Genomic DNA, 27,493 nt, shown 5'->3' with positions numbered 1-27,493 from the left:
AACTGGAAGTGTATGCTAGAGGTGTCCCTTCTTAAAAAACAGAACCAAAACTATAGTCTTAGATTGCATCATTAGAAGGAGGGGTCAGAAAAACTCTGAAACATACCAGCCAGGATTTCTCCCAGAAATATTTTCTCTCTTTATCTCTTCCTCTCTCTCTCTCTCTCTCTCTCTCTCTCTCTCTCTCTTAGATTTTATTAATTTGTGAGACACAGGCAGAGACACAGGCAGAGGGAGAAGCAGGCTCCCTGCAAGGAGCCTAGTGCGAGACTCGATCCCATGACCCTAAGCGGAAGGCAGACCCTCAACTGCCTGAGCCACCCAGGCATCCCTCTCAGAAAATTTCCTAAAGGCCAATGTGTCACTTCCTTCTTGTAATACATATAGAAAAGGCCCAAGAAACACCTGGCAGAAACATTCTTGTAGCCTTCCATGTCCTTCTGCTACCGATGTTCAGATGACATGTGGATGTTCCAAACCCAGGAGCTGGAGATTTGTTTAAAAAGTTAGATACTTCAGTATTAAGATTTCAGCCCATGATGTTAGGATTTCCTTTAACTGGAAGACCAAGGAATTTTGAACTTTTCCTGGATGTTTTAATTGTTTTTATCTTTCCTTGCCCTAATTTGAATTTGAAAAGCCTTGGTTTGTTCATTTACTTTAAAAATAAAAGTACTAAACGAAACGAAAACTTACCAGTACTAATTGTTACACACTAATAATTAAACTCAAAGTGCTAATTACGTTTTATCCCTAACCTCATATTTAAACCTTTAGTAATGCTGAGAGAAGAATCTTCCATAAGAAGAAGAAATTATGTTTACGTTCTTGTGACACGGAATCATATATACAGATAAGAATTCACTTTTTCTGAAGCCTGGGGTGACTCGGTGGTTTTGAGTGCCTGAATCGAGCACAGTACACCCCAGGAAGCCTAGAGGCAAGATTTGCCTCCTTTGTGGTTCTTCATTCCACCGTCCAGAATTACAGAAGACACAACCTGCTTGCCACTGTGACGACTTACCTCCTTGTGTCCTGATGTTAGCTGTGTCAGTATAATTTATTCTTGAACAAATGGACTTTAAAATTTGGCTAGGTTTTTTTTTTTTTTTTTTTTTTTTTTTTTACCTTTCATTAACTCATGCAATTTGTTTAATCCTTTCACACAGGGCCATTTATTCGTACTTTGCACCTTTGCCGATGCATGTGAATAGAATGTGTAGCATGTTCCTCCCACATGATTATGAAAATGGGACTTTGCCTTTTAAAAAGGATTCTCATTAGTTTTTCTTACTGAGGAGGGTAGGACATAATCTACTTTAAGCCATTGAAGTAGTTGAGGCAAAATAATTTTTACACGTGATTGATGGAAGAGTCCATTGAAAGAATTTCAGGTATTTTAAATTCTTTCTGTCCTGGGTAGCTAAATCCGTTGGAGATATTCTGAATGTGACATTTAAAACAAGAAATTCATCACTTAGCTCTTTTTCTAAGGTGTAGAATTTTGTGCTGGTAATAAAGGTCACTACTGTGTATGAGGAGGGAGGGCTATTAAAAATGCGATTATAGTCTTGCTGTTGGCCTTTAATTTTTAGTCTCACAAGCCTGGAAACCCTTGGAATTAAAAGTAAAGTATAACCTAAATAGGATATTTTCCCAAAGAGCACTTTATAGTTTTACTGAGAAATGAATGTAGGATTCAGACTGTGTATATCTAAAGCATGAACTCTTTTATAAGGCCCTTTGAAGAAATTTTCGTTGAATAACATGAACAGTTTTTATTTTAAGATGAATTTAAGTAGTAAAAGATGTAATTTCTCAGAGATTTCTTTTTCTTTTCTTTTTTTCCTTTTTTTTCTTTTTGGAGTTAGGAGTACTTTCTTGTCAAAGAAATACATTTGCATATCTATTGAGTTTCAATGGACTCTGAATCCACTAATCAAGATTTTGTAACTTTGGTCCTGAGCCACATTTGTTTTGCACTAACATAGATCATAGATAGAAATGAAAACTGGAAGAAAAAAAAAAAAACTAGTACCTGCTCTTTTGCCCCAGGGGACAGGTGGGAGAGAGGAGTTGGAGGAAGAAGGTAGACCTTAGTCATGTTGTACCAGCCATAGCGAACACGGGATAAATCCTGGGCAGGTGTGGCTCATGAGGCGGTGTTAGGGTGTACTAGTATATTAGGGTTCTCCAGAGACACGGAAGTAGAAGGGGTGTGTGTATGTACGTATATACATACTTATGTATATATTGTGTGCATTCACATACAAGGTTTATTCTAAGGAATTAGTTCACAGGGTTATGGACTATGGCAAGCCCCAGGGTGAGTCAAAAAGCTAGAGCCCAGGGAAAGCCTATGGTATGGTCTCAGTCTGCATTTGAGCAGTCCAGACCCAGGAAAACGTAGTGTTTCAAATCCAGAAGCAGGGAAAAGCAGATGTCCTGATTTTAAGCTAGTCAGGCAGAGGAAATTCTGTTTTACTTGGGGAAGGGTCATGCTTTTGTTTTATTCAGGCCTTCAGCTGATTGTATGAGGCCCACCCACATTAGAATAGTCTGCTTTACATGGGCTATTTATTTATTTATAAAAAATATTTTATTTATTTATTCATGAGAGATACAGAAAGAGAGAGAGAGAGAGAGGCAGACACACAGGCAGAGGGAGAAGCAGACTCCATGCAGGGAGCCCGATGCGGGACTTGATCTCCTGTCTCCAGGATCACACCCTGTGGGCTGAAGGCGGTGTTAAACCACTGATCCACCTGGGCTGCCCTGGGCTAGCAATTTAAATGTTGATCTTATCCAGAACTCGCACAGAAACACCCAGAATAGTGTTGGGCCACATACCTGAATATCCCATGATCCAGTCAGGCTGACTCATAACTTCAGTGGGTGTGAGGAACACTTATTAAAGAATTTCAAGGTAAATATTTTTCCACCAAACTGTTCCATTTCTGGGGACTCTTGCTTGAAGCTTTTATCCATTCAGCTGAACTGGCTCTGAAGTGGGGCAATTTTAGCCAGAGGTTGAATTATGGGTCCCAGGTATCTCATCCTGGTCTTCTGATCTGTCCTGTGAGACCTGCTCTATCTGTAGTCACAGAGGACTCTTTTTAAAAAATATTACAGATGATTTTTCTCTGGGCACCATATGGGTTTCCAGCTTACACCTCAGTTCTGAACAGTGAAAGCACTTTCTCTCATCTATTTAGGTGGTTTCCAGTGATGAATGTAGATTTTTGACTTTATTTATGTAAACATATACAAATATTCCGAGCAGTACAAATATTCCTGCTTTGTCATCTTTACGTATGATAGTACAGCACTGCACATTTTAGAATCTGTGGTGGGTTCACCTGCAAAGTGTTGTGAGAGGGTAAGATGAGGCCCTCGACTGGGCAGCGCCACCCCACCTACTGGGGAATGTTAACCTGTAGACCTTGACTAGTCCTGCCTTCAGTGACAGAATGGGGAGAAGGAGCAAATAAAGTTTGCATTGTTTCATTTCTCCCAGCTTCTGGAATAAAATGTGCTTGTCGGTAAGTTCTAGAAATCTCACAGGGGAGAGCAGAATGTAGTGCTTTCTTGTTCGGTGTGTTTGGGAATTTTAAGAAAAGGCAGGTAAAGAGGGGATTAATAATCTAAAGGCAGAAGTAAGAGGTAAAAAATTAAGAAACACTGAGTTGTTTTCTACTCAGCCAGATATTGCTGTTTGAATCCAGATGCCCCTTTTTCTAGAGTCAGCATTACGCCTTGCCTGCTTGGCTTCCTCAGGACTGACTGTATTTGGTCAAATCCAGTTTACCACACCGAGAACATTTATAATGTAGTTGAAAGAATTCAGGAATTCTTGGTTCTTTTTTTTTTCTTTTTGTAAGCTTTATTGAGGGGGACTGATAATATATATAAGAGCATACACCAACTTATATACAGTTTAAAAGTAATATAAAGTGAACATGATGTGTTCACTGTCCAAATCAAGAAATAGAAAAATACTGGTAGCCTAGAATCTTGTCCTTTTATCCTTTTTTTAAAGAAAAATTTTTTTGCCTGACATATATATCCCTAAACTCCTATAAATATATATGTGGGTTTTTTCTAACTATATAATTGGAATTTTACTGTATTCATTTGGGTCTTGTTCTTTTTACTCTACATTATTTTGTAAGATTCATCCATGTTATGTTGTGTAGCTCAAGTTCATCCATATTCATGGGTACATAATCCATTTTATGAATGTCTGAAAGTGTGTTTATCCATTATGGTACATCTACATTTAAGTTATTACCAGTTCAGGGAAGTTATGGAAATTCTGCACGAGCATTCTTGTAAATGAATCCTGGTGCACAAGTGCTTGCATTTCTATAAGGTATACAGAAATGGAATCCCTGGCTCCTAGGATATGTGTGTCTTCAGCTCCCCTGGATACTGCCAAATGGTTTTCCAAAGCGGCAGTTTTATTTCATACACAATCTTCAGTTTGAGAATTCCTGTTATTCCACAAACCTACCGATATTTGATATTATCAGACTTAAAATTTCTTTTCTGTTTGATGACTGTGTAGTAATATCTCAGTGTGGGTTTCATTTGTGTTTTCCTAGTAGCTAATGAAGTCAAGCACTTTGTTTTGGAAATTTGGACATCCTCTTTTATGGAGTTTCAAGGCTTTTGTCCATTTTCCTGTTGGGTTATAAGCTTTTTCTTACTGATCTGTAGAGTTTCTTTTTCTTCTTCTTCTTTTTTAAAAAGTTTATTTATTTAAGTAATCTCTACATACAACATGGGGCTTGAACTCATGACCCCAAGATCGAGAGTCACATGCTCTTCCAACTTCTTTCACATGAGCCCCCCAGGCACCCCTCTTTTTATTCTTTATGGTGTCTTTTAATATATGCAGGTCATAAAATTTTCCTGTAGTCAAATCTATCACAATTTGGATTTTACAGATTTTTAAAACATGGACCAGAGAGACTGTGGTCTAAATGTATTTTATCCCTTAAGTATCTGGTCTGTGTCATTCAGATTCAGATATTTTTATGCCTGTATTTCACAGATAGATATTTACCAAAAACATCCCCTAATTCTTTCATCCTTCCCTCTTCCTCAAACATATTACATAGATAGCTATGTCTGAATTTTAGGTATGAATATTGACTTATTTTTCTGTTTTACTTAGCACTGTATTGGTAATTATAGTGGCCCCCTTCTTTGAGTAATGAGTTTGGTTTTATGTAGAAAAGGATGAGACCTCTTTCTCTTCTTTACAGTGTTGAAAAGTTTAATAATTTACTAAAAGTAGAAAGTAGATTCCTAAATTCTAGCTATCCATTTATGCACCTAGAGAAGAATTGGATATTTACTGATTATTTTGAATCAATACATTTTATTTCTTGGATTGTCAGGCATCCAGTAATTTCCTGTCATTCTTTTTCTTTCTCCTAAAGATCCCTCATGTCCATGATCCGGAAGCGATCCCATCCCAGCGGCAGTGGTGCTAAGAAAGAAAAGGCAGCTCAACCAGAAACAAGTAATTCTCATCCCCTTTGGTTTACTTTCAGTGGTTTCAGCACAGTTTTTCAACAATACATTTTTTCGAGTTCCTTGTGAACAAATTGGGGAGAAATGTGAACTTAACAGCTGATAAGAAGGAACACCAGTGAGCCTTCCTGTTGCTTCTTGTCTACAGCAGGTCAACTGTAATGTGTGGTCTGCGGGGATGTGTCTTCTTAGAGGATGAGGCACTTTACAGGAGGAGGTATAAAAGAAAGGGAGGGAGCAATTCTAGGTAAGGGGTTTGGGGAAAGAGTTTTTAGAGTTGATAGCCAGTAAACTGAGACTTGATGAAGCACTTGCTTTGTGCTGGACTCATGCTGTAAACTGGTGACAGATGACATAGAAGTTACGTTGAGTTGGGGGAGACAGGAAACAAACAAGGATATTACCTAGAGGAAGAGCACACGTTTGTAAGAGAGGATGGAGGTGGATGCTGGTGTCAGGAAGCGATGCTAAAGCCAAGTAGTTTGGATTTAGGAAGTTGGATTGGGAGTGTTGAGAACGAAAGGAGTTCACATAGAGGGGCAATAGAATCAAAGGTCCAGAATGGGGAAGGAGCTTGGCATATTGGGAAACTAAAGCTTGGTATTACAGGAACATGCGGTGCAAGAGAGGAAGTCTGAGCCAGGTTCTGGAGGCTGTGGTCAAGATTTTGAAATGTATCTTAAGGATAGTAGAAGTTTTAAGTAGGGGTGTGGCATGGTGAGATTTGTCTTTTTAAAGAAATCACATTGTTTGCAGCAAGAGGACAGGGCATAGATTGCAGAAGAATGAGAGAGGATGAGGGGAGGCTGTCTGTCATTCAGATGCACGTGGCTCAGACGAGGGTGGTAGTGGAGACAGAAAGAAGTGGGTAAATCCAGGAGCAACTCTGGGAGGTGCAGTTCATGGGAGTCTGACTCGCTGGAGAGGGAGAAGTAGAGGGTAACTTGAAGAGATGGGAGTGAAGGGAGAAGGGTTTTCCCACTGAGCAGAGGCACCCAGCAGGCAGGAGCCTGGGCGGCTCGTGGAGCTGCGGGCAGTTGGGTGTGCAGCCACAGCCAGGGCAACAGGGACCAGAAGAACCCACATTGAACTCAGCATGTTTGCTCAGCACCTGTTACTTACAAAGCATGGCACATTTGCCTGGTTCAAGCCCAGTCTGGGGCAGATGTTCTGAGGCAGACGTCTTGGCCTCCTCTTCCTGCCCCCAGGGTTCATCAATCTGGTCCGGCCACTTTACTCTAGCTGTATCAGAACAGAATCCAAACCCTGCAGGCTGCTTTTGGGTGGTTCTCTGCTGTTATTTCAGCCTCATTTCTGTACACCTGCCCTACCTTATGGCTGGACCATTCCCTAGAAGTCCCCCGTGCACATGCTCTGTCTTATCCTAATTCCAGAATTGCTCTGCCGCCTTCCCTATAGTCAGAGCTTTCTGGGGCAGGGTGCTCTAATTCCACATCTCCTGTGTAGGTTCCAGGCTCTTCCTCCACTTCCTCTTATGAGCTCCTTAGTATTGGCTCATTGCTGCGTGTTGCTGTAGCATTGTTTTTCAGATTTTATGATGCCCCATCTCCTAGCCTCTCTGTCCTGTTTGGGGTTATTTCCACATCTCTCTCCCTAAATCGGTTGCAGGCTTTGAGGGCTTACTCCTGTCTGCAAGTCTCCCACAGCTTGGAGGCACCTTCAGTGAATCTAAGTTGAGACCTAGCTCCATCTTTCTTAGCCAGAAACTCGCAGCACCATTATAGATAAAAGCTAATTGATTTTGTCTATATAAATTACTTTTGGTGCCTGCCTCCTACAACCCTTTGGAAACTATTCCTCTCATTGTACTGCTGAAAAGGACATTCTGCTTGCCACAAGGCATTGGGGATTCTGAAGTCCTGTCTTTGGTCATTTCAGGGCAGTCCTGCTCTGTGTTACTGTCTAGAAGCCTTCTTGACACTCTAATTAAAATTAAAATTTTGTTTGTTTCAATCTTGTTTTGTAACAATCGATAAGACGTAGAGGATGAGAAGGGCAGTCAGAATAAAATGATTTCCCCTTCTAATGTCTAAGTAAATTTCCCTTTTACTAATGTCTAAGTAAATGACATTATTAGCTTGTCAACCTTGATAACACCCTTAAATTAAAAAAAAAAAAAAAAAAGCATTCTAAGCTTATTAAACCCGGTGTTGGAAACCATACAGTTTTCCTTATGAAAGTGATGTTTCATTTACAATTCATGAAATGATGCAGTATTCTCTCCCTCATTCTTGAGCTACTGGATTGTTACCAGGGATGTATGTCTAAGTAGAATTAGAAGTCACTCATGAGATTTTAAACTGAAGCCACTGCCTTTAATGATGTGAACCATAGACGTACATGGTTGGAGCTTTTCCCTGTCTGGCAGGGTAGTTTTTTATAGTGTCTTATTAACAGTTCACACCAAAAATAGTTGTTGAATGAATAAATCAACAATGATTAAAAGCATGATGAATGAATGAAGAACATCAAGCATTGTAGTCATCTGTGACACTTTGGAGTTTATATTTGTAAGTCAGGACCGGTTTTGCTATCACCGTATTATCTTTTGTTAGCATCTTATGATGGCTCTCATCAGCTGATTGGTATGCTTCTCAGACCTGATGAATGAAGAAACTTTTATTGCTAGGGTATGGCTCTTAAAAAGTCTAATTGTAGGGGAAGGTCTGCGCAATATTTTATTTTATTTATTTATTTATTTTTTAAGAGTTTATTTATTCATGAGAGACACACAGAGAGAGAGAGAGAGAGAGAGAGAGAGAGAGAGGCAGAGACACAGGCAGAGGAGAAGCAGGCTTCACGCAGGGAGCCCAAAGTGGGACTCAATCCCGGGACTCCAGGATCAGGCCCTGGGCCGAAGGCCACACCAAACCGCCGAGCCACCGGGCTGCCCTCTGTACAATATTTTAGAAGTAGTTTTACGGTGTCAATGTCAGAAATGATCAACAGACTTTGAATTAATAACTAATTTTGAGAAGAATAAATTTATTGAACAAGTTCTGAGGTTTCAGAGATATGCTTGGTATTTATCAAATATCTAGGTCATTATTATGTTGACATTTTCTTACCTTAGTTTGCTAACCTGCTGAGTGGGGATAATCATAGTTCTTGTTTCATAGGGTGGTGGTGAGAATTAATGAGTCTCCTAACACGTAAAGTACTTAGAATAGTACCCAGCATATAGAAAATACCAAAATGTTAGCTATTAAAAGAAAAAGGGTTCCAACCACTCTTTGAAGGGTAGAAATCCTCATTTGGCAGGTTCTTGTGATCGTTGTAGTTAAGGAAATATCCTTAACTTTATGACCTGAGGTTAAATTCAAACTTACTCAACCACGATGTGTTCTTCAGAAATTTTGTTCGTCACAGTGCCATAAGATTCTTTTTAAGTGCCTTTTTAAAAAATGTTAGTGAAAGAGAAAAGTAATCCTGTGGAATTTATAAAATAATTGTCATTTCTTCTAGGTAATAACAAAAGGTTTTATTGAGCAACAAGGTGATGGTTTTGTCTGTGGGTTTTTTCTTTGAAGAACGAACTTATTTTTCAAGTGGGTCTTAAAATTTAAGTCTCAATTAATTACATGTAGCTTTCTGATCCAAGACTGACCTTGAAGCACTACCTCAGAGAACATTTGATTTGATTTTCCTGTGGCAGTTCAGTGACATTAGACCTGTTGTCTCCATTTGTCCCTTTTTTTAATCTCCAGTATCCTGCACATTTCCATTGTCCTTCTGATTACATGCTTTTGTGAGACAATTACCAACTGTGTGATCACAGAAAGAATTACAAAACATGCCATGAGCTCTCTGTAGGTGATTCTTGCAGATTTATTAGAACTGCTTAATAGTTTGGAAGTTCGTATAGATTGCTTTTTGCTAGTTCAAAAACAGGGTCGGTGAGAGAGAAGGCTTGTGTAGCTTAACCTAGCGTTGCCCTTGTATTGTGCCCGCATAGGGAATCTGATAAGAAGTGATTTCTTTTCCTTAAGACCAATTAAGCCTTTACATTTGAAAAAGACTAAGAAATTAAAGCCTGGTTTATAATCTGTACACAATACAGATAGTAGCACTTCTCTGAATTATCACTATGATTCTGGCAAGCAAAAATAAGAAACTACTTTAAATTCCTGTTATGTTAGATGCTGCAGCAGATTTGAATGGTGTCGACCATAATTCTCCATCTGTCTGCCTTAATTAGTTTTTGTATGGTGCATTTAATTGGGTTTCAGTCCTTCCTTACAGAGCGCTAATCTGTTTGTCGGCGGTGTTCTGTTGCCATGCAGCTCTTCTCAAGTCTCACTCAAAATGGCAGGCTTTCTGAAAAATCACATGTTTTTTTAGGATTAAAAAAAAAAAAAAATTCTCAGGAATAGATTGCATACCCTTACCAGGTGCTCAAATGGCAGATCTGTGTTTTATCTCCCCGGACTCTGAATGGGGTCAGCACAAGCACCATGTAGTACATAACGGGTATTCAGATATTGAATGAGTGAGTGAGTGAATGAATGAATGAATTTCAATCCACAGTAATTTTCTTGTCTGTCCTCTTGTTGATGTTTGGGAGCCATCTGCAGAAGCTGCCCGAGAAAATGCTGCTTAAGGGCAGAGTTGATCCACCCACAGTTTGCGTTCTTTCATTTACTAGTGGGTGAGTTCTGACTCTGGTGCCATGTTTTCCACGTTGCCTGGCAAAAGATGCTTTCTTGCCATCTGGATCTGAAACATACGGTTTGGATATTGAGAACTTTTTATTCCCTGCATTTCAATGGCCTATGAAGATGACATGACCCTGTTTGAAATTAGGACTTTATCAGAAGACGTAGGTTGTACAGGGAATGTAGAGGTGATCTCATCACTGTGGTGCTGCCTCACTGAGAATGGTGGAACCTTCTGGGTTCTTCTAGTTGCTCCCCTAGGCATGACGTAAGAGGAATAGCTACTCAGCGTTAGCGTGAATTCCACGTGGCAGAAAAAAAAGCCACGGTGTAGGCTTCATTAGTGCAGAGCCCAGCACGCCTGTCCATTGGCCTGGGGGCATCGTCGTGATGGCCTCCATTTAGAAGCTGTCCTTTTGAGCTTTAGCTGTTTCTGCTCAAATATCAAAAATATTAATAGCCACATAAAGCCAAAACTTCCAATAAGTCCGTCAGTGGGTGGTTACTTGCTGCGTGCCTACCATATGCCCCACGTTGTAGAGTGTGCTCAAAGAGCCTAAGAGGAAGGTCTTCATGAGGTATTTAAACTTAAATTATCAGTTCCAGGGAATGAGACGGATGTAAGCAGGAGATCTAGAATGGCACTGATGGTGATAAATGTTGCAAAAACAATTGAGTGCTTTTGGTCAGGCTATTGTGCAACAGACAAATTTCATTATTCTGACCAATAGCTTTAAGCCTCCACCTTAGCTGTATTCATCTAATTGATGTATATTTCAACAGTTTTATTGTTTTTTGCAGCAAAACAGTGCAGAGGTTAAACAATAGATAGTTCAAAAAATTTTTAATCAAATTTAATTACTTAATTGCAATCCTTTCTGGGTGTATGTTTTCTTTTAACATTGACAATTTAAAAAGACTTGAAAAGGTTTGTTTAAAATGCTTCTTTGATTCCTAAACAAAAGATGGCAATTTAAAAGTAGATTTCACCTATCTGGTGTTCATCTTCTGATTGTAGATTTCTTACAACAAGTTAACAGATCGCTTTTATCTTTTATTTCCAAATGGGCTTTTTGTTAGTTATTCCTTCTTGGGGCTGATTTCTTTGACACGGGATGTTACAAGTTATGAAAACATCTCTGAGGCAAAGGTGAATGATTATTTGAGCTTAGGTGGAAAGCTGGAGAAATTCAAGTTCTATCATGCTAACAAATGGAACCAGACCCACTTTAATTGTTTAAATTAATTGATTAATAAGCCAATATTGATTTCCAGGCTACAAATTAGACCTTAAATTTTATAACTCTGAGTTTTATTTTATTTTATTTTATTTTATTTTATTTTATTTTATTTTAAGTGGAGCCCAAGGTGGGGTTTGAACTCAAGACCCGAACTAAGATCAAGAGGCCGACACTTAACTGAGCCACCCAGGCCCCCCATAACTCTAATTTTTTTTAACTCTATTTTTTTTTAAAACAAATCTTCTATTAAAAGATTTTTTTTTAAATGAAAAAAATACGGCTGCCTGGTAGCTGTTAACCTCGGTAAATTGTTTTGTGATGTTTTGTGATTCTGTCTGAAAAGCGGCCGTGGTTAATTACAAAGTACATTGGAATAGAAAGTAGCAGTTTTCTTGTAACATAAGATGATTTCTGCATGTGTTCTTTGATAGCTGAAGAAGTCACGGATCTGAAGAGGCAAGCAGTTGAAGAGATGATGGACAGAATTAAAAAGGGAGTTCATCTTAGACCAGTTAATCAGACGGCTAGACCGAAGGCAAAGGTATGAAATGACTGCATTTCCTCCCCTCCCGCGGTGCTTCCTTTTTCAGGTGTCAAAGTTTGAAATTTGATGAAAGCTGTATGAGGACTGACTGTGAAATCTTAGGATAAGGCTAATGTGTCATAAAAGCCTTTACTTTTAGACGAGCGTGTTTCAGGACTCTGTTTGAGCTGCAGTTAACCTCAATCCCTACAAAAAGAAAGTCCTGTTGCTGCAGAGTGCTCTTCTCTGCTTGATACGGACTGTTAGACCAAGCCAAGAACTACCGTACCCTTTCTTTTCTTTAAGTCCTTTTGTGTAACTCAAGTATTGAATGAGCATCTGCCATGTGCCAGGTACTGTTTTAGGCTCTGGGGATAAAGCAGTAAACCAAAGAGACAGCCATCCTTGCCTTCCTGAGACTCCTGTTTCAGTGTGAGGGGGAAAGGGGCCGGGTAGGCAGGTGGCATCATATGATAGTGTCAGAATGGATTTACAACAGTTTTTGAAAATTAGTGAGGCTCCTAGGACTATTTTCATTTATTTTACAAACCTATTCCAGGCCACTTCAAGGAGAAAGTTTTGTGTATGTGTATCACCAGCTGCCTTCCGAACTAGACCACAGTGAGCGCCAAGCTCTAGCAAAGCACCTTAGCTCTAGTCCAGGGCCTCTCCCTTCTCTTGTAGGTGTGTCCCGTTGAAATAGACCAACAATAGAGTTTTTGATATTTGTCTTGAGAAGTTGTTTGTTTAATAAACAAAAATTTAAAGCATCAACAGATTGGTCCTCTTCCTTCCTCTTTTAAACCAACCTTTAAGATTCTTTCTTACTTTCACGGATGCTCCTCTTCAGCTGCTTCAGTGTCCCCAAGTATCATGACTATTCAGTACAAACTCTGCTGGACTTTAAAAGTTGTCATGTGGTTACAGGCAGGCAAGGTAGCCAGGTGAGGCAGGAGTTGTGGTGGGGGCTGTCCATGGAAAGGGGGTTGAAAAGAGGGAAAGAATACCCAATTCCAGGAGTAGGCTGACAGTGGAATGGAAGCTTTAGCCAGCTGCATGGAGTACTGGTTTGCATTAGTGTTTTGAGAGCAGTTTTGCAGGTAAGGGACAGAGCATAGACAATTTGGCACAAGTGTTGAGCACTGGTGTCTGGCGCATGAAGCTCATGGTAGCTGGTGTTGGGACCAGGCGCTGTCCCCACCCCCCACCTCCAGGCTCTTCTCTCCCCAGAATGGGCAGAGGGCCCACCCTCTCCAACTCACAGGGTCGTTGCCAGGCTCAGATGGAAAGTAGTGTGAAAACGGGGGATCTAAGTGGAATCTTTGAAACAAATACATTTTTAAGATGTTCATGTCCCAACTGTTTTGGAAGGAATAAACCAAACCTGACAGACTAGAGAAAAATGCAGTGTCGTGAAGAAGCAAAATTAGTTTAGAGAGAAAAATGTCGAAAACTTGTTACATCCTAAGCAATTGGATCAGGATGTTCTGTGTGTACTTTCACTTTCAGAGTATCACTTTGTCCTTCTTCTTTCTTGCCATGATTCTTCCAACAGTTACACATTATTTAATGTCAGTTCAGAACTGGAGAGCAACTGAACAAGCATCAGTGGACGACTGGGTCTTTCGCTGGTAATCATTAAACTGTGTACAGATAGTGCTGAATGACCTGGTCAGTAACCTTTGAAACAAGTGATCACTGCATGCGCTACAGACTCCCTGCCCAGGACTCAGTGCTTTCCTGCCAAGGTCACGGGCTGCGGGAGCGCGTGGGCCGCGCTGCCGGAGGCTCCCGGGGCCCGAAGGTGGCTGGGGTGGCATGGCAGCATTGAGGGGCCTGTAGCCGAGGGCGCTTGTTCACACGTCACAGCTTGTCCCCCAACAGTGTACCTGCACAGGTCACACCTGCCTTGAGAATACTAATTTAACCACATACCTTCTAAATTCCTTGATGTCGTTGTCGATACCGTTGTGGTTATAATTAGTGTCTTAGAGCTTTGGCCCCTCGGACTGGCGCTCATGGCACGTGTATTTTCCCGAAAGCGTAGGCTATGAAAGTTGGATGTCTTAGTCCAATTCATACATGAGCAGCAAACCTCTCTCCCTCTCCCTCTGCCTCCCTCCCTCCCTCCCTCTTTCTCTCTCTCTCTCTCCACCTCCCTCCCTCTCTTGCTCCTTCTCTCTCCCTCTTTCTCTCACTGTCCATTTAAAAAAAAAAAAACTGAAATGGGATCTTACTCTTTTATTAGCTCTTGTGAAGAAAGGGTTAGAGGTCACTACTAATCACTTCCCATCTCTCGATTGGAGAGAAATGAGCTTTACCTCTTTTCCAGGAACGAGAGGCCAGGGGGTTCCCTAAAGGATCTCTCTTCCTCCCCGTCCTTTGTGAAAGGAAGTGGTATGGGGGAGACCAGAGGCCTGTCTTTGAGACCCTCGTGCTAGATTTCCCCTCCAAGAAGTTAGTTGTCGGGGGATCCCCAGAGACTCTTAGGCCTTGTGGGGTAGGCGAACATTGCCCAGAACTGCATTTCAAATTATTTTGTTCACGGCGTAGCCAGAAGCCCGGTTGCAACGGGGCTTGTAATCAAGACTCAAACGCAGCCTTTCTCGGGGTGACCTTTCCTCACGAGGAGGACGATGGGGGCAGACTCTACGCCCTCTGGGCCGCCCTTCCTGCTTCAGTCGCCAGTGATGCTAACATTCTCGTGTAAGGCCAGGTTCTTTGCTGACCCCCGCTCCTGACTCAGTTGTGAAATTCCTGAACTGAGACATGCCAGTCCCCTGCAAGCCGGAGCCGAGAGAGGTTTCTGCCCCGTTGCTTGCTGCCTGCCCTGCGCTGCCACCTTCCTGGTCCTCGCTCGCTGGCAGGGGTCCAGCAACGCGAGTGGGGACCAGCTTACCGCAGAACGTTCCGAACAATCCAAAAGTGAATCTTTGAAACCAGGAGTTGACCAGATCTTTTCTCCATATGATGATAACAAGAAGTAACAAAATGGCATTTAGAAGAAGCTTGAGTCCTTTGGCTTTGACTACTTCTCCTAATTTTCTATCTAGCCGCCACTTGGGAGCACTAACCTGTCTAATCTTCTCTCCTAACTAAGACATAGACCTAATTTAAAAAAAAAAATAGTCCATAATAGTGCCAACACTTTGCCAGGTAGAAATGTCTGTTTAGTATTTTAAAACTGAATTATTAATTGTGCTTTCTTTTTAAAATTGTAGCCGGAATCTTCAAAGAGCTCTGAGAGTGCCGTGAATGAGCTAAAAGGAATACTGGTAAGAATGGATCCCGCCTGGTTTTATTACCTCATTTATGGGAAAATGAAAGGAGAATATTTTTTTAAATCTGTTTTTCTGGGTAATTGGTTTTGGTATGTTTTGTTTTCGTTCACAATAATCCTCAGTTCCTCTGATAGTTGTCTTGATTGTGCTGTGGACTCCTCCATCGGGGCATGTTGATATATGTATTATGCATCAATACTCTGCTGTTTCTGTTCTAGAAGAACGGTTACCCTTTCACCACATCATTATGTTCTGGGCATGCCTTCCAATCCTTGCCTGACAGCTTCAAGACAAAGCACCTAGACCTAAGGATCAGGGCATGCTTGGTCATAATGGAAACACAATAGAGTCTCTTAGATGGATCGTACTTGATTTGAAGGCATGAGAGTGGGGCCGTTGGTGCCAAAATGTCATTCTGAGCTCCTACCCAAATATGTTATGTTAGTATCAGGGCTCAGGGTCAGTCTGCTTTTCCTCACAGTTTAAAAAATTATTTGATTATAAATTGGAAAATAGAAGTTCCTGTTTTTATATTCCTGATTTCATTTTTTCTTTTTCTTTTTTTTTTAAGGTTTATTTATTTTAGAGAGAGAGAGCAAGCATGGAGAGAGGAAAGGGTAGAGGAAGGAGAGAGAATCTCAAGCAGGCTCTGCCCTGAGCACGGAGCTTGATGTGGGGCCCTATCTCATGACCCTGAGATCACAATCCACAACCTGAGCCAAAACTAAGTTGGATGCTCAAGAGACTGTGCCATCTAGGCGCCCCATTACGAATTTCATTCTCTAAAAGTAACCCCTATTTAAAAGTATCTCCTGCCTCCAGCTATTTTTTTTTCCTTCCAAACCATGAGCTTTTGCCAATAGAAGTGAGTACTGCCCTGACAGTTGCCAGCAGAGACAAACTCCTCACTTAGAAAATGTTTCGGATACTGAGAGCTCTATTCTCAGATCCTGTTATAGTCTCAACACCAGTTATTATGCACAGTAAGTCAACAAACGTGGGGGCGGAGGCACAAAACTGATATTCCCCTGTTGTTACGGTGCTAATTATGTGATGCATGTAGACATCCACATAATTGTGGTAAACAAAATTATTTTCATCAAGCATGCAACAGCAGACTTAACTCAGGATGGCTTAATCAGTTTGCTTTAGGCTTAGGTGAGTGGAATTAGTACTAAAGACAGGCATAGCCTGGCTCACAGTGGTGGCCCACCTACGGAATCAAAGTATGACGACCAACCGTTGAAAAAGTAGGTGGTTATTATCTAATGGATACTTTGAAGAGGAAACTTCGTTATCCAGCGAGAACTCCCTATGCCAGTCTCTTTGGTTGTCTGTACATTAGGATGCTAATTCCTGTTCCGTGAAGATGCCCCAGAGTAGAGTTCTGATCATTTGTGGAAGAGTACATTGAGGTTGACTATTTAAAAATCAGGTTTATTTGAACAATCAGACGTCTGTCTAAGATACAGATGATACTTGATTAGCCAAGATATCCCACTCCCTGATAATGCTGGATGGTTACAGGTTTACTGAATTACAGCGTTGCTCTTAAAGATCATGTTCACTATCCAGTCATATTCAGTATAATTTTGCGCCACTTCAAGGAGAGAAATTTGCAGAATAGATTTTTTGGGAAATAATTTACAAGTTATAAAAGTTGTCAAAACATCTTTATTTTCTGCAGATTGCCCCCATCTTCCTTGGTCTGGATTTATCATTAAATTTCTGTACCTTATCCGGCATTAATGTTATCACTGATAGCTATTATTCTGGCAATGTTATGTCTTTGCATTAAGTGTTTTTAAAAAGTGGAATTCACAGTGTTTTCCCCTAGTCTTCTTTGTCAAATGGCAACTCTCTAGTACCCCCATAGAAATTCCTTTGGGGGTGGATCATTTGTAACCCCCTGTCACTTGGGGGCCAAGAAACCATACAACTTCTTATAAGAGAAAGAGAAAGAAAAGAAGCCCCTATTAGGTGGGGATATATTGGTGCTTCTTGCCAGCACGTTAGGGTTTTCAGAGTTAGTATTCAGCAAATCATATGAGCATGGAAAGCCTGCGAGGGATATACTGTGGTGGAAAGCCAGCACCTGTGCCAAGAGAGGCCTGGAAACCAAGAAACCCCATGTCAGCTCTACTGTAGAACAAAAACCAAGAAAACCAGAAAAACTGGTGTTTTTGCTGAAATCAAATGTGACCTGAGTTGTAGGGGCACTGCAACTTAGAGATTGAGCCTTTTGCTGAAAGTTAGCACACAAGTAGGAATATATCTCTATTTCGGGATTTGGAAAATCTCACCCCATTTGGATGTGGACACTTCCCAAGCCAATTGCTATAGCCTCAGTGTCAACTGAACTTATTTTTCCACACCTGTTTACACTGAATTTTTAAAAGCTGAATGTTTTGTAGATTTTAAAAACCTATTTCTCATAATCACACAAGGTTTTTTGGGAAGTTTTGGAAACCTCTCTAATCACCCCAGTCATATAAAAGTCTCTCTAAGTGCAAACAGCAATCTCTCAAGATTAAATCCGTACAAATTAATCTTAAATCTCTTTTAAGTTCGCTTGTCTCTAAATCAAATAAACAACCTCTAAGAAATTCTCTTTTAGGTTTTTCCCGAACATCTTCATTTTTTTTTTTTTTTTCAGAAGGAATTATAGAATAGTTGATCTTGTCACCTGACAGTGAGATTAGCCAGTGTTAGGAACATTTAACCGATGTGGGAACTAAGATTAAACACTGGTTTGGGAATCCATCTAGCCTCATCACTGATGTACTGTGCCGCCCAGCCCAAACCCCAAGGCTCACTGAGTTTGAATTCTCTTCTCTGTAAAGTGAGGGAATTCTGCATATCATGTCCCTTCTAAGTTAATTTCTGATTCTCAGACTATATGACGAATATACAAAAAGATAGACAAGACAGTCTTGGTACTTTATTAGCTGAGCTCCTTGGTCATTTGAATTGAGAGTCCTATAGTGTCTGCATACTCCTATATTTGCTGAATCAATCACATTGGTCAGTGGACGGAGACAAAAGTTTGAGACCCAAAGATTAGAACTTGGAAAACAGAACCTTTCAGTATCAGGTGTGATGAGAGGGTAGCTCACCACGATCAGAATTTGGATGATTAATGCTGTTATTCAAATGAAAAGTAGAGATTATTATGAGAGAGAAATTCTTCCTTAAAAGATATCCTTGCAAAGTGTATGTGAATGCGTGTGTACATAGACACGTATCTTTTTCTTGAATTAACTCCAACCATTGGGAAAATCAAAGAATGTTCTTGACATCCAAACAACATAATAGTTTCATGAGTTATTTTAATGGTAATGGTAAGTTTACATGTTTACAAATTACTTAGCTGGTAAGTTTTTAAAAATTGTAAATGCATGATTTGGGAGTAGTTTTTCTAATATTTTTTTCAAATTTATCTTAATTGGCTTTAGTTCCATTTTTTTTTTTACTTTATCAGCCTTGATCTTATTTTACTATTTAATTCCTTGATGAGCAGGTACAGATCTGCATTAACTGCTAAATAAATAAACCACATCATCCAACTTTTTAAGTTATAAACAATTACAGTGCTACATGAAACGTGATTTTCCTTTCAATATATTTTATGAATTTTTGCAACAAATGAAAAAAAGCAGAAAGAGCTACTTGGGGGGGTAGAGTATCATATGCTTGATTATCCACATATTTTACACATTAGTCTTAGTTTAGGGTAGCTGATAGAAGAATAAAATCTCTTAATTTTGTTTGTCAATCCTCCCATCCCCACAGGCAGCTTCTCCAAGCCTTTACCCAGTTAGGGAAGAAACCTTTCTAAACAAAACATAATAACCTATATCACATGAGATTTGTAACTACCTAATATTACAAGCCACTTTTTCTTGTTTTTATAGGCTAAAGAAGAAACATGAGTTACGATTTTTTGCCAATCGAATTCTTAAAGTCCTTCAGGAAGTTGGCAGGGGGCAGGAGCAGGATTAAGGCAAACCCATAGCGAGCTGAGGTGACAAAGGCTGGCCTGATTGTTAGCCTTGGTGGACAAAAAGCTACCTCTGACTTTGGCATTAAGTCTGGCAAGTTATACCAGACTTGAGGTTCTGATTTACTGTAATCCAAAGACTGGATCTTCTGGCTCCCCCACCTACCCAAAGCACGTGGCACAGCTCAGGAGGGCCATTTCAAAGAAATAGTGGGCATTTCTTATGAAAGAAAACAGAGCCCTGGTAATGGTGCAGTGCTGAGTCCTCACATACAGGATGTGAAGTGTGTTACCCAGCGTTCTGTACAAACACCTGACTGGTCATGGGAGACGGAAAGCCATAGGTCTCCTCCATAACATGCTTCCCAGAGGAGCTGAGGCAGGGTCTTTCTCTGTTATCTTGAAAGTCAGTACCAATTTTAGTAGGTGCACAGATGTATGGCATCTCTTGTTTCCTTCAGCATCTTCTGGGCCCTGAATAATGTATTCACTGCCTCCTCTGTTAGGAATATGGAATTACAATGCCAGGCCCTTTATTGCTTCCCTATGTCATTATAACCTTTCCCCTTTCACAATGATGTCAAGGTGTGCCCAGGGCAGCACTTCTTTGGCTAGGCCACAGGAGAGTGTTATGCACCTCCTTTGGCCGCCACGACACCATTGCCACCAGTGTGGAACCAGGGTCATTCTGAAGACTCAGTCACACTTTTTCAGTGCCACAAGAATTTGGGTTCAGTAGCTCGTGGCTGCTGTATCAAGAAAACCTTCTAAGGTGAGTTCAATATATGCTTCTCTTCTCCACAAGATCGATCAACACATCAGCATCTTAACCGTCAATGCGCAAGTACCTTCCTACCACCGAATTTCATAGTTAGTCATCGAGAGATGTTCTCGTATTGTCCTTTTGGTGTGAAAGCTAACGTCTTACATCCTCAGTAGCATCTTCTTAAATGATCCAACACTATGTGTTGTCGAAGACACACACATTAAAAAATAATGTGTGTGTGTATATATATTGTGTGTGTGTGTGTGTATATATATATACATATATATATATATATATACAGCAAATTCATTCTATTTCCTAATTCCATTCAAATTCTGGTAATGTTTTGCTGATTTGGTTTTTAATATTCTTTTGCATATTGTATTAAGACATTAACCTTTTTGTTTTTGTTTTTGTTTTGTTTTCACTTTAGGGGACACTTAACAAATCCACTAGTTCAAGAAGCTTAAAATCCCTTGACACAGAAAACAGTGAAACTGAGTTAGAGAGAATTTTACGTCGCAGAAAGGTGACAGCAGAAGCAGATAGCAGTAGTAAGCCGGTTTGAATTCTCCACAGTTCTACCCTTCCTCTCTGAGACATCTGCCTTTAAGTCCCGTGCTAACATGAAAACGATCTCTTAAAATTACTAATTTTTTTTTTAATGTGAGTGAGAAGTATTGGGTTGGCAAAGGCACTCATGGATATCTCATAAGAACTTCTGTATCTTAGTTCATTGGTATGTTTGTTTATGTATTTCTCTATTTGCAGGTAATCAAGGTCTTAGAGATTGGGCTTGCTTAAGGCAAGATGCCACCAAGTACAGACATTCAGGAGCCCTGGCAATGGTGTAGCACTGAGTACAGGCTCTGGAGCCAGACCACGTGACTTTCAATCCTTGCCCTGCCTTCTCCAAGCAGCTTGCCCTTAAATGGCTCAACCTCTCTGTGCCTCAGTTTCTTTGCCTGTGAAATGAGGGTAACAAAAGCACTACCTCATAGGATTATCCTAAGGATGGAATAAATCAGCATATGGAAAGTGCTTGGTAGTGTGCATGGCACAAAGTCAGCATGCAGTGATTTAGTAATAAGAGTAGTAATTACGCATCAGTTACAAATGCAGAGGCACCGGCTTTATCCTTTGTGTGTGCGTTCTGTTCATCGTCTCTGCCTGTGAACCAGGCGAATGAGAAATTTCAGCTCTGTCACCAGCTATAAATGACCATCTGAGCAAGTCTGGAGCTGAGAGTCTGCATTTGTGTCATGATGTGCATGGATTAGACCTCAGAACTAACTTTGCATGTCTTCTGGTTTGTTTTTGTTTTTGTTTTTGTTTTTTTTTCCCCCACCAGCTTGGTCACGGGAATTAGCGGAAACCTGTATGAGGTTTTTCCCTGTGGCCAGGAGGCTAGCTTTGAAAAACTACTCTAAAGTAAAATTAACCAGGCCGTAGCTAATGGGCTGAATCTTCTAGACTCAATTCAGTCAACTCCATTTGGTCCATTGTAACCATTTAAATTTGCACTGAGTCATGTTTACCAAGTTTAAGTTGCTAGAATAGGAGGGATGTAGATGTTTGTTAATCAGGCTCTAGCTTCCACATAGGGATTTTACTCAGACAATTTAGTGAATTGGTTTCTTGTATTAGGAGCAGCATAATACCAACCAAACTTTTATTATAAAAAGATGAAACTTTAGTTTTCTCCTTAAAAAAAAAAAATCAGCCATTCAGTTTTTAATTTGGTCTGGAAATTCTGCTGTTAATATCCTAGAAGAATTCCTTCCCCCCAAAAATAATCACCTCTCAGGAAAATTAAGGGGTGTTCTAAGAGATTTTTTTTTCCTTAGAATTGCTTTATAAGCATTTACCAGCCTCCACAACGAATCATTATTCATTTTGTGACAGTCACTTCTTCCAGCATTGCATCCTTGAAGGAGTCATACAGCCATCGTTATTGTTTAGGACTCTGTGGGTCCCGTTCTTGTTCTCTGTCATTTACATTTTGTATTTTGTTCCTGTGGAAGCCTTGTCACTTCACTCATGGACTTGGTCAGATGTACAGCACTATTCCAGAGTTAGTTTTCAGTGGGAGAAACAAGGAAACATTTTGATTTTAGTCAATATGGTAATTTGAATATTTCAAAGAACGGAGAAAGAAGGCAGGAGCACACTGTATAGGCATGGTGAGAATCTTTCATTTTATTTATTATATTTCACCAATTTATAGATATTTAATGTATCGTTTGAGGGATGTTATAATAAGGTATATATTCAATAGAATCATCAGTATTTGCATAGAGAAACAAGAACTCTGTAATTGGCAGAGTGGAGAAGAACCGTACTGAGGAGAGTGACCTGTAACTGAGTAGAAACTTTCTTTGGAGCTCCCTAGTAGCCAAAGCAAAAAAAAGAAAAGGCAGGAATGAGGGGAGGAGACAAACTTACAAACTCTGTCATCTAGTAAAAGAAATCATACCTATTTTTTTTTTTAGATGATACCAATGTTTTTCTAGTGTAGAACTGGAAGAGGTATTTACCAAATAAACCTTTTTTATAAGGGTCGTGGAATGACGGAGTGAAAATCCAGGAGGGGTTCAGGGAGGGGCGCAGAATAAGAAGCTAAAGTTAGCAGGCTGCATGCTGCAAATTAGAGATGACTTGGGTAAGTTTATGGCTTCAGATGCGCTTGGATCTCTTGAGATTTTTTTTTTTTCCTTTTGCACACAAAGGCTTTATGGGGAAGCTAATGTGAGGTCACGGTGGAGACAGGAAGCATGGTAAGAGAGGCGAGGTGGGGGGCAGCCCCAGGTTTGCAGACCTCGGATCCCAGGATAGTTGGTATCTCCCTCAGGGGCCAGCGAAGCACTTTCTATCTAGGGTTTCTCTTATCAAACCTCACTGACACTTTCAAGACTTATGGCCTCCCAGGCCGACATTTCAAAGAGCAGTAAGTGCCTCTTGGAAAACATTGGACAGCTTAAGTAGGATACAGTAATAATAATAATAATAATAATAATAATAATAATAATAATAATCTAAAACATCATGCATTTTTCTTTATTTCTTTTTGTATGTAAGAAAAACTAGAGCTCCAGCTCAGCTCACCCACTCTCTGTCCTTTGTGGCTGGCTTCATTTACAGAACAAGCAGCAGGTGTTGATGTTTTCAGAAGCAGATCTGCTTTCCTACAAGGACAGATTGCTTAAAGCTGTCTAGCATTGTAGTCGGCAACTACCCAAGGGCAGAACAGAGCAGCTCAGAAGCAAATCTTGAATTCAACTTCCTATTTGTATTTTCAGGATCTTCCTTGATCTTTCTGCACCTCTGTGTCTTTACTCCTGCATCCCCAGGCACCAGGAGGCTTATCCTGGGTGGGAGGGAGAGGTCTTTTGAATCAGGATGTTCAGTGATGTCACAAGGTTGTCTGTGCAGCTGGTGGAGATGACCTGAAGGAGGAAGGCAAGCTTTGGGGAGCTGAGGCTTTCCCCTGGAGCCATAGAGGGTCTGGCTGTGTCTCCCACAGGGAGGGTGGCCATTGGAGGTGCAGCCACAGAATGGGAGAGCGTTTCCCCAGCCCCTCTTTCAGGAGGTTTCTGACATCAGAACTTCAGTTTTGGAGCTGCTGGGTTATACTGTTGGAATGCCTCAGACGCAGGCATCTGCAGATGTGAGAGTAACATTCCAGCACTTAACATTAATGACCAGGGATCTGCTAGCATTTAATTGGATTGTGCCCACTAGTACTTTCCATTTTAGGAGATGATCGGACATTTCTCAAGGAATAAGAGACTCCCAAGTTTTGTCCTTTTTTTCAATGGCACCTTTCAAGGTTGTCCTCTAGCTGAATTTTTAGAAGTTTCTAATTTTATCTGTACATTTATGACTTATTACATAAGTCTCTTTGTTTTATGAAGATTTCTTTTGAGGCTTCAGGAAAGACATGTTGGAATCTTGCTTTGAAAAAAGCTACTGGCGAGGGGTAGTGTCTTTCTAACTAAAGGTAGAACAACCCAAGGAATGAGAGAACTTCGCTTCAGGGCCCGGGAGTTGGGATGGTACGCCAATAATTTCAGTAACGAGCTCTATTACAGTCATTTAGTCCTATCCCAAAGAGCAGAAAGGGCCAAAAGGTAAACAGCCAAACTCTTTGCCACTTAATTTTTAGAATCCTGTGTCTGTATTTTAACAGGAAATAAATCCACTTACTTCTCAATCACATTAAAATGAAAATGTTCCTAAAAGCTGTTTAATGCTTAAGAAGCCTTCATGAGCCTTTTAAAAAGAGCCTTTTGACATTGTTCCATTTGCGGTTTAAAACGCAAAGCTGAGTTTTGGGAAGAATTAACTCTTGAGAGGCCAAATTTTTCAAGTAGGGCTGTCAGAAAGCCATACTCCGAGAAGAAAAGAATTTTCCCAATTCTGGTATTAATAAGGACTCCGGTCAGAGAGGGAACCGTGGCCTGGGGTTTTGTGCTTTCTTAAAGGTCTGTACGTAATTTCTCAGCGTGGTCCTGGTGCATTGAAAAGCCAGTAGTACCATCCAAACAGAGCATATTTCTAATAGGAACATTTTCCAGCATGCTCTCTAAATTTTAACAAAACTTGGCCTTCTCACTTCCTGAGGGATTTTCGGCTAATCTGTTTTTCAGTACCATATTAATAAGCATTGCACAGAATTATTAAACTTGAGGTATGTGTTTGGTTTTAAGGTCCAACCGGGATATTAGCCACCTCAGAGTCCAAATCCATGCCAGTGTTGGGTTCTGTATCCAGTGTAACAAAAACAGCCTTGAACAAGAAAACTCTGGAGGCAGAATTCAACAGCCCGTCCCCCCCAACACCTGAGCCAGGTGAAGGGTCGTGTAAATTGGAAGGATGCACAAGTTCCAAGGTTACATTTCAGTAAGTAATGATGCTCTTTACTAAGTGTGTAGAAGAATCTGTGATGACTAAACTGTGTGTTACTTTGCTTTATTCCTCTTTAGACAGATTTCGATCGGGTTAGCCAATAACTACTCTTCTTCCTTTGTTTGATGAGCTCACTTGAGATTCGAGGCTCCTAGCTTAGAGGTCTTTTTCTGATCCAAAGCAGATATGCATAAAGAGAATTCCTTCCCTAAACTGGTTTGGTAATCAGGTTCTTCTTCCACACAGAGAATTCCCCTGGATGATAATGATTCAGCATCACAAGGCCCTTAATCATTCTTTCGGGATTAAATGTTTGGATCATCTCTCTTGATGATTTATGAGCAGTCAAGGAAGATACTAGATCTTTGAAATGTACTTTGAAGGGGATGTTTTTAGAACCTGATTTTCTGGTCCTGAGTTAAAGATGTGCATGTGCCTTAGTACTGCTCTCTCTTGAGAGTGAAGAGATACTGTGTCAAGAGTTACCTCCCCAGACTTGCTTTGGGAAAGTAGCACTTTGTCGAAGAGTTAATCCTGCTGTTGAATGTGTTTCAGACAGATCTGGTGGAGGGTCAATTCGTTTTATAACAGAGGGCAGGCCCTTTTTTGAAATTGGTCTGGTTTTGCTCTAGTTCTCTTGCCAGGATGTCAACCGGTTTGCCACTTGAAGAAAAGGAAGAGGTGAGACAAATCAGATCAGCCGAATATTGTAATCATGGTTAATTAAAACCTCTGACTTCCTGTTCTCTCAGGAGAGAAAGAAGCCGCTTTTTTTTTTTTTTTTTTCTTTTTTGTAGCTCTACCTGTCTTAGTTTAAAAGGTGAAGCCTGGACAAATGAAGTTGAAATTCAATTTAGATCTATTTTTGCCAACTGGTATTTTCTTGCACTCTTGCATTTCTCTCCCTGGCCCTATTAACTTTTTTCCCCCCCTCTCTTTTGGAATGAATGGCCTTCTTTGCTGATTTACAGTTTTATCTCATTTCATTGTGTTTAATTAAAAGCACACTTTCTCCTGCGGTCATGCGTTTCCTTTCTTTTGACTGGAGTCATTTGAACAATTCTAACAGAAAGATGATCTATATTCATTCTTCATCTTTCCTATTAAATTTGTTTAACACCTAATTTGACATCAACAATCTGGCTACATCTGAACCAATATCCAGACACAAAAGCAATTTGGCTGAGACAGGTTAGTTGCTGAGAAATGCTTCAGTGTGCGCATATAGATTTTTTTCCCTTTACCATTTTATACAGATAATCTTAATCAGAAAATACTGCAACTCCTTCCTCCTTTTGTCTGTCTTTTATTCTCCAAAAGTAAGTGGAAATTACATTTCCAAGAAAGGAAATGAAATAATTGCAGGCCCAAGGTCTGCAAAATGTGTGTTGAATTGACAGTGAAAAGGATCCGTGTGTTGACAGACACAGTTGTTAGATGCCATAAAGGCCTAAGTGAAGCTCAATTTATTTCTCATCTTGCTTGTTCAATGACTGCTTAAGAGACACATTTCAATTTAATTTAGCTACTTAAAGCACTAATACAAATACTCTGTGCTGCTGTATTAACTTTTAAACTTTGTAACCCAATGCTTGATTATTCAGTTCTTGACATTCTTTAGCTGAAATAACTAATGCCATGTATTTTCATATTGACAGTCATTTAGCAAAGCAGAGTACCTTTCTGGAAAATCTGTTTCTTAAGTATAATTAGACTATCCAAATGAATCCCAGTATTTTGTGTACGTACCTGGTAATTATTCACTTCCCAGACAGGCACACACAGAATTCTCGTACATTTTGTTCATTTATGTTTAATCCTAGTTTTTTACTGAGTAAAAGAAGTTAACGTAGTTACGTGTAAGCTTTAAAAGTAAAACCTCATGTGATTTATCAGGATTCCTTGAAAACTGGTCTAGCTGCCAGGAATGAGAAGGGTTATTTTGGAGGCTGTTTTCTGGCTGGCTCTGACTGAGAAATTTGCTCTGTTATACTAGCCAGAAGGTAGAGGCAACTACATTGTGTTATCTCATAGACCTGGATTGTCAGAGCACTTGGAAATCAGATCAGCAGTCGAAAAGCAAAATGTTATCTTTGTTTTTTAAAACTGTCTCTATGATAATAATTGCATCTTTGTTTTGATCTGTGGCTGCACCACCACGATATTTCAGCCTAGTGACATTTTTGGCTCTTGACGGGGAATCAAGGTCAAGGGAAGATTACAGTCACAGTACCCTCTAGTACATATGTTCGTTCTCTCTCTTTCTCCCTCTCTCACACACACACAAATGCATACGTACACACATGCACACCCCCGTCCCTACCACCCTGCCCCACCGCCCCCCTGCCTCCCTTCCTACTTTGGCCTCTCTGACCAGGTATCATTCCACCCTACCTTTTTACTTTTGCTATCCCCTCTGCCACATGTGTCCTTGCCCAGTGGTCACCTGACTTTTCTCCGTCATTTCTTTGCTCTCAGATGTCATCTTTTCCATAAGGCCTACACTGACCACCCAATTTAAAAGTGTAATTCTTCTTCCTCTAAACTGATTCTCCTC

At 40.3% G+C, this 27,493-nt stretch overlaps 1 protein-coding gene across 5 annotated transcripts in view; it reads left to right on the top strand.

Moving 5' to 3' along the window:
• Positions 1–27,493, top strand: part of SHTN1 (shootin 1) — a 96,940-nt gene that overhangs the window by 55,043 nt on the left and 14,404 nt on the right. For 2 of the 5 annotated variants that reach the window (XM_072740196.1, XM_072740197.1), the window contains 5 exons: positions 5,448–5,530; positions 11,890–11,999; positions 15,203–15,256; positions 20,462–20,582; positions 24,738–24,930. In XM_072740196.1, the coding sequence (XP_072596297.1) occupies positions 5,448–5,530; positions 11,890–11,999; positions 15,203–15,256; positions 20,462–20,582; positions 24,738–24,930 (561 nt within the window). The remainder of the gene's footprint in view (positions 1–5,447; positions 5,531–11,889; positions 12,000–15,202; positions 15,257–20,461; positions 20,583–24,737; positions 24,931–27,493) is intronic. The other 3 variants (XR_011997591.1, XM_072740198.1, XM_072740199.1) reach the window with 3 other exon arrangements.

This window comes from Vulpes vulpes, chromosome 15 (assembly GCF_048418805.1).
Source record: "Vulpes vulpes isolate BD-2025 chromosome 15, VulVul3, whole genome shotgun sequence".
NCBI lineage: Eukaryota > Metazoa > Chordata > Mammalia > Carnivora > Canidae > Vulpes > Vulpes vulpes.
The sequence above is the reverse complement of the archived record's forward strand: the minus strand, read 5'-3'. Positions and strand labels throughout refer to the sequence as shown.